The sequence below is a fragment of the Phycodurus eques genome, chromosome 13 (assembly GCF_024500275.1).
Source record: "Phycodurus eques isolate BA_2022a chromosome 13, UOR_Pequ_1.1, whole genome shotgun sequence".
NCBI lineage: Eukaryota > Metazoa > Chordata > Actinopteri > Syngnathiformes > Syngnathidae > Phycodurus > Phycodurus eques.
In genome coordinates this window covers 12,223,171-12,240,880 of record NC_084537.1, presented here as the reverse complement: position 1 = coordinate 12,240,880, position 17,710 = coordinate 12,223,171, and the positions used below count along the sequence as shown (strand labels likewise).

At 42.4% G+C, this 17,710-nt stretch overlaps 1 protein-coding gene across 6 annotated transcripts in view; it reads right to left on the bottom strand.

The window, feature by feature from the left end:
* pik3r2 (phosphoinositide-3-kinase, regulatory subunit 2 (beta)) overlaps window positions 1-17,710 on the bottom strand; it is a 50,414-nt gene that overhangs the window by 8,786 nt on the left and 23,918 nt on the right. For 4 of the 6 annotated variants that reach the window (XM_061693442.1, XM_061693447.1, XM_061693441.1 and 1 more), the window contains 13 exons: window positions 14,801-14,893; window positions 7,180-7,257; window positions 5,741-5,893; window positions 5,383-5,593; window positions 4,289-4,374; window positions 4,101-4,224; window positions 3,304-3,402; window positions 2,981-3,161; window positions 2,615-2,734; window positions 1,495-1,637; window positions 1,212-1,388; window positions 970-1,041; window positions 676-846 (listed from right to left, as the gene is read on the bottom strand). In XM_061693442.1, the coding sequence (XP_061549426.1) occupies window positions 676-846; window positions 970-1,041; window positions 1,212-1,388; window positions 1,495-1,637; window positions 2,615-2,734; window positions 2,981-3,161; window positions 3,304-3,402; window positions 4,101-4,224; window positions 4,289-4,374; window positions 5,383-5,593; window positions 5,741-5,893; window positions 7,180-7,257; window positions 14,801-14,893 (1,708 nt within the window). The remainder of the gene's footprint in view (window positions 1-675; window positions 847-969; window positions 1,042-1,211; window positions 1,389-1,494; window positions 1,638-2,614; window positions 2,735-2,980; window positions 3,162-3,303; window positions 3,403-4,100; window positions 4,225-4,288; window positions 4,375-5,382; window positions 5,594-5,740; window positions 5,894-7,179; window positions 7,258-14,800; window positions 14,894-17,710) is intronic. The other 2 variants (XM_061693444.1, XM_061693446.1) reach the window with 2 other exon arrangements.

Genomic DNA, 17,710 nt, shown 5'->3' with positions numbered 1-17,710 from the left:
CAAATATATGACAACATTTGGGAATATTTACAGTGCTGTTTTTGCACCCAACTTAATCCACCCGCCCCCCACCCAAAAAAAAAATCTGACATGAAACAAAGAATTGTTCTGTAAAAAAGAACATTTGATATCTGGTTTTGGAAAACACTTTCCACACATTTATAGAAATCCACTTTTAAAGTGGCACCCCCCAAAGAGAGTAGGGGAAGCCTTCTCAGAGACACATCAGAGAAAGGTCAGCGTCAGAGGGAACCCCCGCATGATGGCTGGTTCTCCACACTTTTATTTCACTCAATTATTTTTCCTCCTTGCTCTTCCATCATTCTCTCCGTGTCATGAGCTCAATCATGGGTCAGAACGAGGCGCTTTAAGCGACCTCACCAGCGACTAAGTACAGGTCAAAGCGCTGGTTCCTTTTTTTTTTTCTAAGTGGAATAATAAGGCAAGCCAACAAACAATTCCTACGAATAGAATTACTGGGAACAGGTTGTCCGGTTTTTCGATTTCCATCTCTACTCCTAAGTGAGAGAACTCGCTATGTCAGGGGTGGGATAAGTATGGGCCACAGGCCACATACGGCCCGCTACGTTCTCTAATCCAGTCTACAAGACATTCACATTGTCTCCTGTTAAATTTGTTTCAATTTGTTTATTTGAACAAAAAAGAACAACTTACACAACAGAGCATGCATATGAGCCCTTCTGCGATTGGCTCTCACGGATGAGGAAGGTTCCATCACATTTGCCTCTCAGCAATTCCTCGGCCTGGGCACGCTTGATGTCACCCACGTACCAGGTGCACTCGTCATGATGGGGTGAGCCCTCGTCATCCTCCAGCGAGTACGAGCTGGAAACACAGGCATCAAATTTAGAACATTTTGTTGGTCTTTTGTCAATAGTGGGTAAATTGATGGTTATGCTGCAATATCCATTACAAGTTCCTGAGCTGAGTGTCATCGCACACACTTACTCATCAGCATCATTCTTTATGCCGAGCCAGTCATTAATCTTTTTTTGCCTTGTACCCTTCTGTGTCAACCATCTGAAAACAAGATCATCACACATTCAGTGGAGACATACAGCCAAGAGGACAAATTTTCGTAAATGAGTCCAAATATGGGTGAACCTTTGTGAGTGCATGTAAATTAAGTATAGGATACATGCGGTGAAAGAATGACTACAGCTCAGAGAAAACAGAATAGATTGCTTTACATCAAGTATTGGTCTCGAATCTTGCGGAGCTGCATGAGATCTGGCTTGAGGCTGTTCATCTTCTTATCGATTTCTCTGTTATCAGAGACCTGCTCTTTCAAGTCCTGCTCCAGCTTCCGCTTGCTGTCGTGGATCTCTTTCACGCGAGACTTTAAACGCTCCGAGTTGCTCTGGATCCTGGTTAGACACAGTAACAGAAATGATGTCAGGGACAAAACATGTCATACAACAGATATATTTTTTTAATAACAACAAATTGACAACACCACAAAGTAAAACTCACTTCTGAATCTCCTTTTCATTTCCCTCCCGCTGGAACCGCTCCAGAGACTCTTTGCTGTAGCGCTCCTGAGTCTCACATTGCTCCTCAAATATTTTGATAGTCTCGTTGAAGGCCTCAATGGCTGTGCGCTTCATCTGCAGCTCCTGGGGTAAACATATGATTGACCAATCACCATTGGAGTATTATTTCCTCCATTGTATTTAGAGTATTTATTTAAAATCTAGTTTGTACTTCCGGTAGAACTACATTGAACAAAAATATAAACGCTACAATTGTTTTTGCTACAATTTTTCATGAGATGACCTCAAAGATCAAATACTTTTTTTGTGAACACAAAAGACCTATTTCCCTCAAATATTGTTTACAAATCTGTTTAAATCTGTGTTACTGAACAGTTCTCCTTTGCTAAATAATCCATCCACCTCACAGATGTGGCATAGCGAAATGCTAATTAGAAAGGAAGATTATCGCACAGCTGTGCTCAAATGTGCAGTTTTACTGTATTGGGGAATCCGAGGGGAGCCAGAAGACCAGTTAGTATCTAGTGTGACCACCATTTATTGCCCGGGTGTGCCACTGTGCCGTAGGCTGGTCACAATAAAAGGCCATTCTAAAATGTACAAGTTTACTGTATTGGGGGTTGTTGTTAGAAACACAGTCAGTATCTGGTGTGACCACCATTTGCCTCACACTGTGCGATACACAAGCTTTGCATATCGGAGATGAGTTAAGTTTAGCCTGGTGTGTTTATGAAAGTTACACCGAGTGTTTGCCACGTGTGTGTGCACATGGACTTCTGGTGCATTTTCAAAATCAAATCCTCTCTAAAGTGTTTTTGCATTTACCGTTGAAACTATTACTATAGGCAATGTAATAATTTGAGTTGGGTTGTCAATTACTATTACTTTCTGTACTTGTGATTTATTATATGGTTTATTCTAGATGCATATTCTTGTGTTATTTTTTATGCCTCACCTTCTTTGCAACAAAACAGTCATGACACAGACACATCCCAGTGGGTGTATTCAGAGGCACCGTAAGGGGGTGAAAATTGTTGACTAATCTAAGGGTGCATGACATACAGGGCTCTACAAAATAGTATTTTCAACTGAACTCATACCTGTAAGGTGCGCGTGTACTCGTCGTACAGGGTGTCATACTCGCGACTCTTCTCCTGGTACTGCTCGTGATAGACCTTCAGCTGCTCACCGACCTCCTCTATGCTGTTCTCCTTCACCATCTGAACCGTCCAAACACAAAAGTATAATCATTGAGAAACACACTACAAATGAGGATTGCAGAGGAGATTTCCCTTCTGAATACTCGAATTTCTATTTTCTATGACTCATTTGTTTCTACATTGCATGCCTGCTTTTATGGTGGTACATTTATGGTATATAAAGCCAACAAAATCTTAGAAAAGTACAATGTATTCATAACATAACCACAAATTTTGACTCTTCTCATTGTGCTCTAGTGCACCAACCTGCTGGTATTTTGAAACAGGGAAAAGAAGTTTGGTGTCCAGCTTGGCGTTGTACTGGGCCAAGGACTCGTGTCGGTAGTGGTTGATCAGCTCAACCACGGACAGAAAGGTGAGAGGCTCTGAGAAGCCATACCGCCCATCCCTGTGGTAGATCTTTATAAGTTTGTTGTTCCCTCCTCTCCTGTAGTTGGTGAAAAAAGAGAACGAAAGAAGATAAAGTTATGCATCCTGATTTTCATAGTTCTGGTAATGCTTGTTTATGGCCTTGTCTGCAATTACTAATTGCAGATTTTGTAAATTTCCATTAAAGCGTGTTTCTTCACCTGAGGGTGAGCGTGTATTCGCCCTCGAGTTTGCTTGAGGCATCTCGGACAAGGAAGGTGCCATCCGGAGTGTCTCGCAATTTCTCATTTACCTCCTCCCTACAAAAGAACAAAACTATTGATCACCAATATTTCCCACCACAACTGATAAACTTAAATTCTACGAAATAATAAAATGTAATAACTTCCAAAGTCACTACCCTTGCAATTCATTCAACAATAATTACCATAATTCTGTGTTCATAATGTGCATTTCCCCCCCCCAAAATTTGTCAAAGTTGTTAGAGAACATTATACATCAGTATAACGAAAATAAAAAAAATCTTTCACATTATACTGTATAACCGTGTACTGGTACCTGGGTGTTGTGAAAAAGGTATATTTTTATTTCAATATGATAATTAATGTTACAAATTTATATATAAAATGATAATTTCTCATCCGAGAATCATGACATCCTCTAGGGTGCAGCCGAAACATGGCAATATTGAGACAAATAAACGGGAGCGAGGCACTGTGGCTTTAATGAAGAAGAGCTTTACTTCCAATCATTTCAGACACTAACCACACACTAAAATACAGATAATACTAGTTATAAGCATGGATACAGCAAATCGATGGTGCGCATTATACATGGGTAGAAGGGCTTTCCTGATTTACGGGGTCGATTTTGGGGCTGTGTATTACACTCGAGAGCGTATTATACATGAGAAATTACAGTATACATGGATTAAAATCAACAGACATTTAAAATGAAGAAGAGAAGAAAAGTCAGTTTGTATATTAACAGTCCCTACCTGGATATGTCTCCCCAGTACCATTCAGCATCACTGAGAAGGGTGCTTGTGTCCATCACAGTTGATGGTGCCCCTTTTGCCTTTGTTGGCTTTGCTGGAAGAACTCGAATCATACATAAACACACTAACAAGTAAAGCAAACTGTGAATAGGTATGGGTTCACTGTAGAGTAAATGGGCATACTGTACCTGGTGGTGTGAGGTCTTGTTCGGCAGTTCTCTCAATCAGAAGCCTTTCCACTACAAGAGCAGGCAACTCCTCATCCAATGACAACCTGTCAAGTCATTATTTGACAATTGATCAACATGAAATGAAGACGCCTCATCAGCCACAATTCACTACTACTGGCTAGGGTTGGGCTTCGAGAATCGAGAAACGATTGGAACCGGGATAAACGTTCCGGTTCTCCCGGAATCGTTCAAATTAAAACATTTCGGTTCCCAGTTTCGATGCCTATTCCGCCGACCCCAAAGAAGAAGAGGCGAGAAACAACGAAGAAGAACGTGCACGAAGTCGCGCTTGTGCCCAGTGGAGCCGGCGAACAAAAGTGTGTCTTATCTTTGTTAAAATTAATGACCAAAACCTTTTAGCGTTTATTTTACTCTTCAAACCAATGTAAGAGCCGATGACAGAAAAAAAAGCTTGATAGTCAGATAAAACTTCACTGTAGCAAGTTTACATCACAATGAATCGGGACAAAATTCACATAAACGCTGTCTCACAGTATTACAAACACTAACCTTGTGTCTCATTGGTGGGTAAGCAAAGTAACGTTTTATAGCATGTTTTGCATCCATTTAAAAAACTAAAATAAATCACTGGTGCCGTGTGAAGTTACTTTGTGCCAAAATACTGAGTTATTTCAAAATAAAAGGCTACAAGCTTAAAACAGGAAGTCAAGTTAAAACCTCCACATATAAACCATTGGGAAGTAACGATTTTAACAATGCTATATTTAACTTTTAGCTGAAACATTAATTAATAAATATTAAGTAAATTGGGTTAGTTTCACACACACTGCATTTTAGTTCATAGGTTTGATATTGATACAGGTTATAAAGAACCCCAAGTCAAATGTTCATTTTAGTCTATGCTGCGGGCTGGTAAGAAAATGGATGTTCATAATTTGGAGACCCTTTATTTAAAACATGCAAACGTTTTTGACCCAGCCCCCTAAACAATCGGAATCGAGAATCATCTGGAACCGGAATCAAAATAAGGAACCGGAATCGCTCAAATTCAAACGACGCCCAACTCTACTACTGACTGTTGTCAAACTTACGATGGAGTGGAAGAACCTGTCCTTATCAGCAACGGTCCAAAGATCTTGCCCAATGTGTGTGTGTCCAAGGCGTTGCTGGCCTGAGCCTGAGTCACCTTGGCCAGGTGCGTGAGGAGGTACTGAAGGGTGAGGCGATGATGAAGAGGGATGGTGGTGGAGCTCTCGAGGACCCGGCTTACCTCTCTGTCATGGCTGCCAGCTACTGCACCATCTGGAGAAGGGATTCACATTGATGAAAAGGAGCTAACAAAAGTTGGCTTTTAGGATCAAGTATCAGTAGCAGTCATTAGTATGTAAAATCATTGCTGTGTCAGAGAAAATAAAATATTAGAGTTCCAGTCTGTCCGGTATATCCTACCTGCTGACTGCTGTAGGACCTGCTGCTGCTGCATAATCGCAGTTTGTAGATGAGCATAGGTACACGCAGGGATGACAGCTGAGGGGAGGTCCCTCAGGTAGTGCAAGACACACTCTGACAAGATGCTCACATCTGTCTGATTGATATCACTCTCTGCATAATAGAACAGTCAAGCATGTTTATGTACAGTATATTAAAAATGGGCGGCACGGTGGACGACTGGTTAGAGCGTCGGCCTCACAGTTCTGAGGAGCGGGGTTCAATCCCCGACCCCGCCTGTGTGGAGTTTGCATGTTCTCCCCGTGCCTGCGTGGGTTTTCTCCGGGCACTCCGGTTTCCTCCCACATCCCCAAAACATGCATTAATTGGACACTCTAAATTGCCCGTAGGTGTCAATGTGAGTGCGAAAGGTTGTTTGTTGTATGTGCCCTGCGATTGGCTGGCAACCAGTTCAGGGTGTACCCCGCCTCCTGCCTGATGATTGCTGGGATAGACTCCAGCAGGCCCGCGACCCTTGTGAGGATAAGCGGCTCAGAAACTGGATGGATGGATATTAAAAATGACAAGTCATGCTAAGAAGATACAGTATTAATGGAAATGTGTCAAATTAGGTGAAACAATTAATCAAATAACTTTAAAAATTCGATTACAAAAAAGTAGAAGCAAAATCTCTGCCTCAAAGCTTCGCATTGATAATTTTTTACACAGACTGTTACTGCAGACTCACGTACCACTGTGTATAGAAGTCAGGAGGAAATAGTTCGTAAAAGACACAGAATGTCCAAACTTTGGTATCATTCATCCATCCATCCATCCATTTTCCGAGCCGCTTCTCCTCACCAGGGTTGTGGGCGTGCTGGAGCCTATCCCAGCTATCATCGGGCAGGAGGCAGGGTACACCCTGAACTAGTTGCCAGCCAATCGCAGGGCACATACAAACAAACAACCATTCACACTCACATTCACACCGTCGGGCAATTTAGAGTTTTCAGTTTTCAATTAATGTGCATGTTTTTGGGATGTGGGAGGAAATCGGAGTGCCCGGAGAAAACTGAACTGTGAGGCTGACGCTCTAACCAGTCGGCCACCGTGCCGCCTGGTATCATTCACTGAAAACAAAGTGCAATGTGTGTACTGCAAAGCAGAACTGACTAATTTAATATACAGTAGCCTACCACTGCTAGTTAGAATGTGTTGTAATGCCCCCACAAGTGGTCAAGGATAGAAATGCTTTAAATTGTAACAAAATAAACACCTATTAAGCACATTTATAAACAAATCGAACTACAGCCACAACTGACAACCCAGGCATTTAACACACAGACTGGCTAATGCTTGGCCAGTTAACAGCCAGCTGCTAACCTGTGCTCAGAACAGCCAACTCTACATTCTTATTCGCTGACTCCCACGTCAATGACAAATGGCCTGGGTTGACTCACCAGGACTCAGGCTGTAGATTGGGCTGTCTGAAACAGAAGAACTAGTAGTCATCCTGTACAGACTTTGGGAGTCCAGACCTGGGAAATACAGACAAAACAAAGAGTAAATAGCAGAAAGATTTAAAGAGATGGTCGGTGGTGTACAAAGGGTACTTTATGTAATTCAGAAAGGTAATTTGCTAGTTATCAAAATGGGTTAATCCATGAATAAGTAATAAGTACCAATTTGAAGTTGAGAGAAGCGAGCACTCACATGTACAGCAGCTTGTTCCTGATTTAGCTGATTTACGTAAAACATTCTACATTGTACTTGTCATATTCAAATAGGTGTGGTTTATTACAGTCTCAAGACTCAAACACATGAAAATTTTCTTGAATGACTATTGCATGGTGGAGTAGTGTGCCCAACATCCGTGATACATGGACAGACACCCCTACAGTATGACATCATCAATGTTATCCATGGATGTTTTTGTTCTTTTTCAGATCCATGTGCAAAATCCACCTGGTAAATCCACATTTGGCCAACTCAAGAGAAACATTTTATATAAGATTTTCCATACACAGTACAAGCCAGTATAAACTATTTTTTTCACCATTTCCACTTGGGAAAGACGGTGGGAACTGTGGATAACAACATTACTCTTTTCCAATGCATAAAATCCTCCAGGAACATTTAGTCTAGAAAGTTTTCATCAGGAAGACAATTTCTTGAGAGAGACCCATCTCTTGGATAGTTAAGAAAACCATATGGTGCAAGTAGAGTGTATGCATCCAATTCATAGATGCTTTTCAGCACCATTGCTACTCGGGGTGTCCCAATCGGATCTTTGAAATCGGATATCTGTCCGATGCCAGCAAAAAAATGAGTATCGTAACGGATCGGACTGGATCTAAAATCTCCAATTTTACCACTCTTATACAAGCAGTATATTCCATGCTACACTCCAGCACTTCTATCCAGCAGCACCCGGACGGCATGCAGAGCCCACGTGATCACAACAGGTTGCTAAGGTGCTACCATAGTAGCAAGGAATAAGAGTGATTGGTGCTTGCATAAAATGGTTTACTGACAGGCTAGTTGAAGTTCACTGTAAAACCAAACACCTATTGAATGTTCAAATACATCAAAGATTTAATTTCTTTCTTTGTTTTTGTTCACAAAAACTTGTGGCACTTAATCTCTCAAAAGTATGAATATTGGTAAACAAACACTGTATAAACACATACAAAAAGAAAATATAACAATACTTTATATATATGCATAGCCGGCACAGTGGACGACTGGTTAGCACATCTGCCTCACAGTTCTGGGGACCGGGGTTCAATCCCCGGCCCCGCCTGTGTGAAGTTTGCATGTTCTCCCCGAGCCTGAGTGGGTTTTCTCCGGGCACTCCGCTTTCCTCCCACATCCCCAAAACATACGTGGTAGGTTGATTGAAGACTCTAAATTGCCTGTCGGTGTGAATGTGAGTGCGAATGGCTGTTTGTTTCTATGTGCCCTGTGATTGGTCGGCGACCGATTCAGGGTGTACCCCGCCTTCCGCCCGAAGATAGCTGAGATAGGCTCCCGCAGCCCGCAACCGTGAGGATAAGCTGTAAAGAAAATGGATGGATGGATATATATGCATATATTTTTCAAACTGTGAACAACAATAACAATATTCGATCAGGACTTTGACTTGACTATTTTCTTTGTTACTCCATGTGTGTATCTCATTGCATGCACTACACTGCTCCTCAGAGGTCAAGACGTGCAGTTACTTTATGTAACCTATTAGTATTGATGGGTCTCTTTTTCTCATACCTACTGTTGCTGATTATTGTTCTCTGTTTGAGTAATATCACAAGCCTTTCACACTATTCCATACTACAAAATAATTCCATACTACAAAATAATTAAATTATTGCTGATATCGGATCGGACCGATATCGGTATCAACCAAAACTCAAGGGTGTAATATCGTTTTTTTGTTTGTTTTTTTTTTAGTTACAACCCATCACTTAGTCACGTTTTTTAGCTTGTGTTGCTGGCCAAAATTTGGGTTACCAGCGACCTTCATATACACTACCACTCAATGGAGGTGTCAAGTCACAAAGTGCAAATACGTCGTTACCTTACTTAAATAGAAATGTTGGGGTATCTATTAGGGTTGTAACGGTATATGAAGGGTTGGGCATCGGAAATCGAGAACCGATTGGAACCAGGACTAATGTTCCAGTTCTCCCGGAACCGCTCAAATTGAAAAATTTTGGTTCCCAGTTTCGATGCCTAGTCCTCGAGCCGCGAAGAAGAAGTGGCCAAAAACAACGAAGAAGCGGCGTAAACCAACGAAGAAGAATGCTCACAATAACGTGATTGTGTCCGCCGCCGGCTGCGCAAACAAAAGCATGTGTTGACTTCGTTTAACACTTGGAATAAGATTACATTGCGCCAAAGAGGCTTTCACAATGTGTAGCGTCTGATGCGCTCCGAGCCTTAGCCTACACTGCGCGGAGCTTCAGTGAAGTCACCTCTCAGTCAAGTGGGTGAGTGAAACAATAAAATAAGTCTATGCCAAGATTGAGACAGCTAACAAGGTAAACGGTTGCTGGCACTTTTGCACTGATGGTTTTTAGCGTTTATTTTAGTCTTCAGGCCAATGTAAGTGGCGGTGACAAAAAAAAAAAAAAAAGGAGCTTAATTTAACATTGGGCTAAAACTTCACTGTAGCAACATTACGTCGCAATGAATTGGGAAAAAATTCACATAAATGGCTCACCGTATCACAAACAATAACCTTGTGTGTCATCGGTGGGTAGGGAACAGAATCCAGTGTTTTATAGTATTTGGTTCCACCCATTAAATAAATAAATGAATAAATAAATCACCGGTGCCGTGTGAAGTTACTTTTTGTGCCAAAATGCTGAGTTCCGGTGCGTACCCTTCAAAATACAAGGCTACAAGCTTAAAACAGGAAGTCAAGTTAAAATTTGCACATATAAACCATTTGACATGATGGAACCGTCCCAAATAACTATTTTAACAATGCTATATTTAAGTTTTAGCTGAAACATTAATTAATGAATATTAAGTCAATTAGGCTACTTCCACACACATTGCCTTTTAGTTCATAGGTTTGATATTGATACTGGTTATAAAGAACCTCGAGTGAAATGTTAATTTTAGTCTATGCTGCGAGCTGCTAAGAAAATGGATGTTCATAATTTGGACACATTTTATTTAAACCATGAAAATCTTTTTGACCCAGCCCCCTAAAAGAATCGGAATCGAGAATCGCTTGGAACCGGAATCGAAATAAGGAATCGGAACCAGAATAGCTCAAATTGAAACGATGCCCAACCCTAGGTATATGTATTCGTCACAAACTGTTACTGTCAAGACGTCACAGTTCTGTGCATGCAGTCACAAAATGAATATGCCTGAGTTCATTGCAGTATCTGCACTCCAAACCAAGTGGTGATAATGCGCCTGAAACTGTTTGCCAACTGCCATTAAACAAGAAGAAGAAAAGTTGCCATCACGGCAAGTTCAGATGAGACAGCAGCTAGAAGACCCGCTGATTTCATTTACATCAGCTGTGTGTGGAAATTGCGGGTTTCCTGAGGTGGAGTACAAGTAGTGTAGTAGTGTGTGTGTGTGGAGTAGTGTATTGGATGAGGACAGTGTGTCGACGTTGTTTGATAGCTGTGCAGAATTACCATTAACACGTCGAACATGCTACTGCATATTAGACGGCATCATCCAGATATGCCGGTCACTGAGCCAGACTAAAGAAAACATCCAGTCCAACAACTTATCCCTATAGTTTTCAAGTAGTCTCGAGATCTGAAAGAAGATAGCGCCAAAGATATTACCAAAGCTATTGGCATTTACAATTCAACAGCTACACACTTATATGCAGTGATAGAGGACCCAGCATCCAAGTATTTATTAAAAGCCTTGTTAAAATGTCCCATCCTAGGCGCACATAAAGCTCTCGATGGTTCCTGCCCTTTACAGGTGCAAAGAATTGCATTTCAGTACATTCCATACCTCTTGCGGGTGGAAGGCTAATAAGTCTATTTACCCAAATCAAGCCATGTTGGTATGTTACCTTATTTATTTAACTTTTATTTGTGCAGGTATGACAATTGAGAACAGATTATTTTTTGCAATGTTGACCTGGCTGCACACAGCGCAATATAAAACAAGGCAAAACAAAAACAATTTTAATATACCATTTTACCTAGTTGTACCTGCCACCTCAGTCCCCAATGAAAGGGTTTTCTCAACAGCAGGCGCCTGTAGTCGTCTGCCATGACTACTGACAATGTTGACAAAATTTTTTTGGGGGGCGAGAAAAACTTGAAAAGCTGAACTTGCCTCATTCATACCAGTAACATCACTTCAAAACTTAGTGAGGGATATTGCACAGGATTGTACATGTGATCGCTGCACTTGTAATGTAATATAATTTAATGTAATGTAATGTATTTATGTAAATATATAACGATATCACTTTGTTCAATTTGTTGTATATGTATTTATTTGTTTTTTTAAAAAAAATCATATTTGCTTATAATTGCATTTATTTTGCCTTGTTTTGCCCTGCTGTCTGCAGTCAGCTCGGCATTGTAAATGAGAAACTGTTCTCAATTTCCTAACCTGGTAAATATGTAAGTAAGTAAATAACTAAGTACATGAGTAAGTAAGTAAGTAAATAAATGAAATTAAGCATACCTTTAAGTCATGCATAAATATGCCACAGCTTATACCAAGTTACAGTATCTCAGGTAGTTCTAAATGTTCCACTACTACAACTTACACTACAGCTTTTGTTGCTTTTTCCTATTGTACTGAACTTGTGACCCCGAACCGTGACCCTAAAACCAAGGCAAGTGCCGAACCGTGGCTTCTGTAAACCGTTACACTCCTAGTATCTATACTTTTTTTTTTTTTTTTTTTAGAGCTCTCCGTGCACATAAGGCCGCAATTGCGGTTTTTGTAATCCGTAGTTTTTTATGGGAGCAGATGATTGGCCTACTGCTCAACCCCCAACTTGGAGGACCAGTTGCGTTTTCCTTCCCTTACCCAAGCTTACAGCACCTGGGATTCCCAAGCGGTCTCCAATCCAAGTATTAACCAGGCCAAACGCTGCTTAACTTCCAATATCAGGCATTCTCAGGGTAGTATGGCCATAAGCCAGTATCAATACGTGACTGGAGTGTTTGTCTTTCAGCCTACTTTTTACTTCTCCATGTTCGCGCAAATATCTGTATAGTACTTAATTATTTATTTATTATTATTATTATTTATTTAATTAATGATGTACGGTCATTGTTCAAAATCACATACCAAAAAAAAAAAACAAGCAAACAAAAAAAACATCTATTTGGATAAATCACGCCAGGATAGAGTGATTTTGATTGCGGTTGGATGAGAAGTATGAACACATTTACAATGCAGACACCCTATTGGTGTATACGTGATCCATCGCACCTGCACATGATACAAATTAAGGAACAAATCAAAGAAAAATCATCACACTAGAACATAGAGAGCAGACAATTAGCATAGCGCTAAAGATGTTCGCGGCAGAGAACCCAAACCAAAGGTCCCAACCAAGTACCAGAAGTGAGGAGCCTGACAGCTAAAAAGGCCAGCCAAACCTTTTACATCCCTAGAAGATTTTTTTTCAAAATGGTTGGATGCCAAAACAACTCCTTTTGAATGCGCTGCAAACTCCGAAAAACCAAGCACCACTAGCTAATGACTTTTACAAACCATCTAATTTGAAAAAGCATAATGAGGTAAGGGCGCAAAGGTGGATGACTAGTTAGCACATCACAGTTCTGAGGACCCGGGTTAAAATCCGGCCTCGCCTGTGTGGAGTTTGCATGTTCTCCCCGTGCCTGCGTAGGTTTTCTCCGGGTAATCCAGTTTCCTCCCACATCCCAAAAACATGCATGGTAGGTTAATTGAAGACCCTAAAGTGTCCGTAGGTGTGAATGTGAGTGCGAATGGTTGTTTGTTTCTATGTGCCCTGCAATTGGCTGGCGACCATTTCAGGGTGTACCCCGCCTCTCGCCCCGAAGTCAGCTGAGATAGGCGCCAGCGCACCAGCAACCCTGGTGAGGAAAAGCGGTTCAGAAAATGGATGGATGTAGCAGTAAAATGAAAGTTTGTTATTATCAAGGGGGTGTAGGGGATGTGAGACTTGGTATTCAGTTTATAATATTGCTATATGCAGTACTGTATAGTAAGTTAATTGTGAAGAATTTTAGTTTTCGTTATGATGAGTCGGTTATTGACAAAATATTGTAGTGACCTAGTAACGTACTAGGTTCTGGTGAATGCTGACCTCGACTTGGGACGTTGTGATGCGGTGGGGAAAATACTTTGAAGACCTCTTTCACATGGTTCTTTAATGTATTTGCATTGTAGGCCTACGAAATGTGATCATTTTCAATGGGCATATATGCAACTGATAGAGGTAGCCATCACCGTAACATTTTAATATAACATTATAGTCATTATGGCCTTTAGAAAAATGTTTTTGGGGGAGGTGGAGCAGTGCACAATAGGCCCCTGTAACACGGCCTAAGCTTTTGTCATTTATGGGTTTTTTCCCCCTTTAATTACTTTTACTTTTATACTTAAGTAGTTTTGAAACCATTACTTTTACTTGAGTAAAAAGTTTGAGTTGAGACTTCAACTTCTACGGAAGTCTTTTTAAACCCTAATATCTATACTTCTACTTGAGTAACGAACGTGAATATTTTTTACACCTGTGCCGCTCAAGTGAACTGGAAAAAAATGGAGCAACCAAGGTCCTGTCATGCCCTCACATATGGGCAATTGAGCCACAGTCCCTGATACACTTTTAGCCGTTTTTGTAAAAGGCCAACCAGTCAAACAGAAAAACACAAAATGAGAACGCTTTGAAGGAGCAACTCTGACGCCAGCTTCTGATGTCACTCACTTGGCCACGCCCCCTAAAGGCACACATCCAACACACAAATACTACAGTACGTACAGTAATGACACTTTATAAAACCAGTTATTTCTTTACATTCTCTTTTATTATGTTATAATATAATACAGTCTTTTTTTTCTTTTTTCTTTCTTAAAAAAACGCAACCAAAAAATTCTAGCGCTTTTTAGGGGGCTTGATCCTATTAAAGGCATTCCAAATAATTTCAATGGGCAAAATTTATTTTATTTATGAATAAATTTAATTACGAGCTTGGACATGGAACAAATTAAACTCCTAAATCCAGATAACACTGTACTTAAATTAATTAGAAATGACCAATTACTACAATGACTGCACTGTGCACAAGACTGGAAATGGTGTGGGATGTGCTCAGTGTGTAGTAGTTGTAAAAGGAAACTTTGATGTAGAAGGTCTATGAGTTTATACATGTAACGACTCGAGTCAACAAAGGAGGTAATGTCACTTAGCCATTTGCAATTCTAAACATGACTGGACCCACTCGTCTCTACGTCTACACTTGTGCAAACGCTGGCAAGGGGACAAGAGGCAGATGGCGCGAGGGAGACAGTCACACATAGATGGAAAGACAGTGAGGCGAACAGGCGATTCAGTTGGCTGCCTGACACGGGTATAGGATCTACCTCTCTGCTCTATGGCTTGGATCAGGCTGACGAGGGCGGCGGGAGCCGTCTCTGGTGGTGTGAACTGCTCACTCAGGTCGGGCACTGAAGCAGCTGAAACAACAACACAAATCACTGTTAAGGCTTCTTTATACTTGTGCGGACGGCAACCGCGCTGACGTCACTGGGGCTATCCGGTGTGTAGTTTGCCTTTATACTCGAGCGCAACCCACGCACGCAGTTTTTAAAATGTACTGCAGTTCACCTCCAAGTCGGGGGTGTCGCTACTGCTGGTATTGGCTAGGACACCACGGGGTGGAGATTCCTCTGCATTTTTTTGGCCATTTCCGCCATTTTTACTTTCCTTTCAGTAACAAGGGATAAAGCACAACAATGGTGACAGGTGGAACAGTGTCTGCTATAACAAATGGACCTAGATGACCAGGTGATACGTTTAATTATGCTGCAAAATCGATCGAGAACGTGGCGGCGGAGATGGTATGTAGAACCAAGGGGCAAAAACTAAAATGACTAAAACGGACCAATCACGAGAGATGATCTCCGCGGCGTTCGACGCGCAGCAACTATTTTTGCCATGTGCGCGGCAAGCTACGCAGAAGGGCCTTGCGGAGCAATTCGTCGGTCACGTGATGCAATGCGGGCGTTGTTGGCCGCGCGACTGCGGGAGTATAAAGAGGTCTTTACACATAGAGCCGCAGAGTCTCCAGAAAGCCACGCGGGTCCCGTGAGATTGAAAGCAGCACAGTAAACGGGGATCATTTGGGTACTAGGCAAGAAGTATACAATGTTAAAGAACACATGACTATGCAAAGGCCAGCATATGAAAAGTAATTTTAGCCTCCGTTTCACAAGAAGCACACCTGCCTATCTAAACCAGTGGTTCTCAAAATGTTTACATAAAGTACCACCTTAAAAAATACTTAGCCCTCCAAGTTCCACCATAATGTTCATTAAACACAAGGCAGATGTTTTATCCCTGAAAGGTATATTTAATATTATTGTAAGCCACTGGAACGTTATCCAGTTTGAACATTAGCACTGTGCTTAACTGTAGTAAAATAAAATAACTGTACTTAATAATGATTTAATTAAAATGTGTTCCATATAAAGGTAAAATAAAAACTGTACTCAAATAAATGTTTGAAAACAAACCCTTCTTAAAGATGAAATGCAAATGGACTGACTGAATTTAAGTTAAATACAACTGAATTGTATTCAGGCAGTGATTCTTTCGCATGCCAGCAGAGGACGCTCGTACCACTGAAAATATTCCACTCACCTAAACTATTGTATATATTTCCTTTTTAAGCATTTGTTTACAGAAATAATTTTTGAATCTTTAATTGTACCTTGAGACCTTATATGACACAGATGGCAGATTAGAATGCTTTAAAATAGCATCAAGTTGAAAATTATGTGGCGGCACGGTGGCCGACTGGTTAGAGCGTCTGCCTCACAGTTCTGAGCACCTGGGTTCAATCACCAGCCCCGCCTGTGTGGAGTTTGCGTGATCTCCCCGTGCCTGCGTGGAGAAAATCCACGCAGGCACGGGGGTGCTGGGGAGCGCTCCCGCTGGGGACTCCATCGTTCTGCGGGCAATGACAGTGAGACCTGATTGGGAGGAACGGCCCCCCCGATCAGAACCCGAGCGGTGTTCTGTTATTGGACTTCTGTGCTCATCACGGCTTGTCCATAACAAACACCATGTTCAAGCATACGGGTGTCCACACGTGGACTTGGCACCAGGACACCCTAGGTCGCAGTTCGATGATCGACTTTGTGGTCGTGTCATCGGACTTGCGACCGCATGTCTTGGACACTCGGGTGAAGAGAGGGGCGGAGCTGTCAAATGATCACCACCTGGTGGTGAGTTAGCTCCGATGGTGGGGGAAGATGCCGGTCCGACGTGGCAGGCCCAAACGTGTTGTGAGGGTCTGCTGGGAACGCCTGGCGGAATCCCCTGTCAGAAGGAGTTTCAACTCCCACCTCCGACAGAACGTTTCTCATGTTCCGGAGGAGGCGGGGGACATCGAGTCCGAGTGGACCATGTTCCGCACCTCCATTGCTGAGGCGGCTGACCGGAGCTGGGATGAGAATCAGCACCTCCAAATCTGAGACCATGGTCCTCAGTCGGAAAAGGGTGGCGTGCCCTCTCCAGGTCGGGGATGAGATCCTGCCCCAAGTGGAGGAGTTCAAGTATCTTGGGGTCTTGTTCACGAGTGAGGGAAGAATGGAACGTGAGATCGACAGGCGGATCGGTGCAGCGTCTACGGTGATGCGGACTTTGTATCGATCCGTTGTGGTAAAGAAGGAGCTAAGCCGAAAGGCGAAGCTCTCGATTTACCTGTCGATCTACGTTCCTACCCTCACCTATGGTCACGAGCTGTGGGTCGTGACCGAAAGAACGAGATCCCGGATACAAGCGGCCGAAATGAGTTTCCTCTGCAGGGTGTCCAGGCTCTCCCTTAGAGATAGGGTGAGAAGCTCGGTCATCCGGGAGGATCTCAAAGTAGAGCCGCTGCTCCTCCACATCGAGAGGAGCCAGATGAGGTGGCTGGGGCATCTGATTCGGATGCCTCCTGGACGCCTCCCCGGTGAGGTGCTCCGGGCACGTCCCGCCGGGAGGAGACCCCGGGGACGACCCAGAACACGCTGGAGAGACTACGTCCTTCGGCTGGCCTGGGAATGCCTCGGGATCCCCCGGAAGAGCTGGATGAAGTGGCTTGGGACAGGGAAGTCTGGGCATCCCTGCTAAAGCTCCTGCCCCCGCGACCTGACCTCGGATAAGCGGTAGAAAATGGATTGATGGATGGATGAATTCTTTTGCCTCAACCGATCATTTGTGAGGTTTAAAAACAACAACATTGAATTAAGCACATCTGCATTACCGTTGAATTACAAATTGCAGGG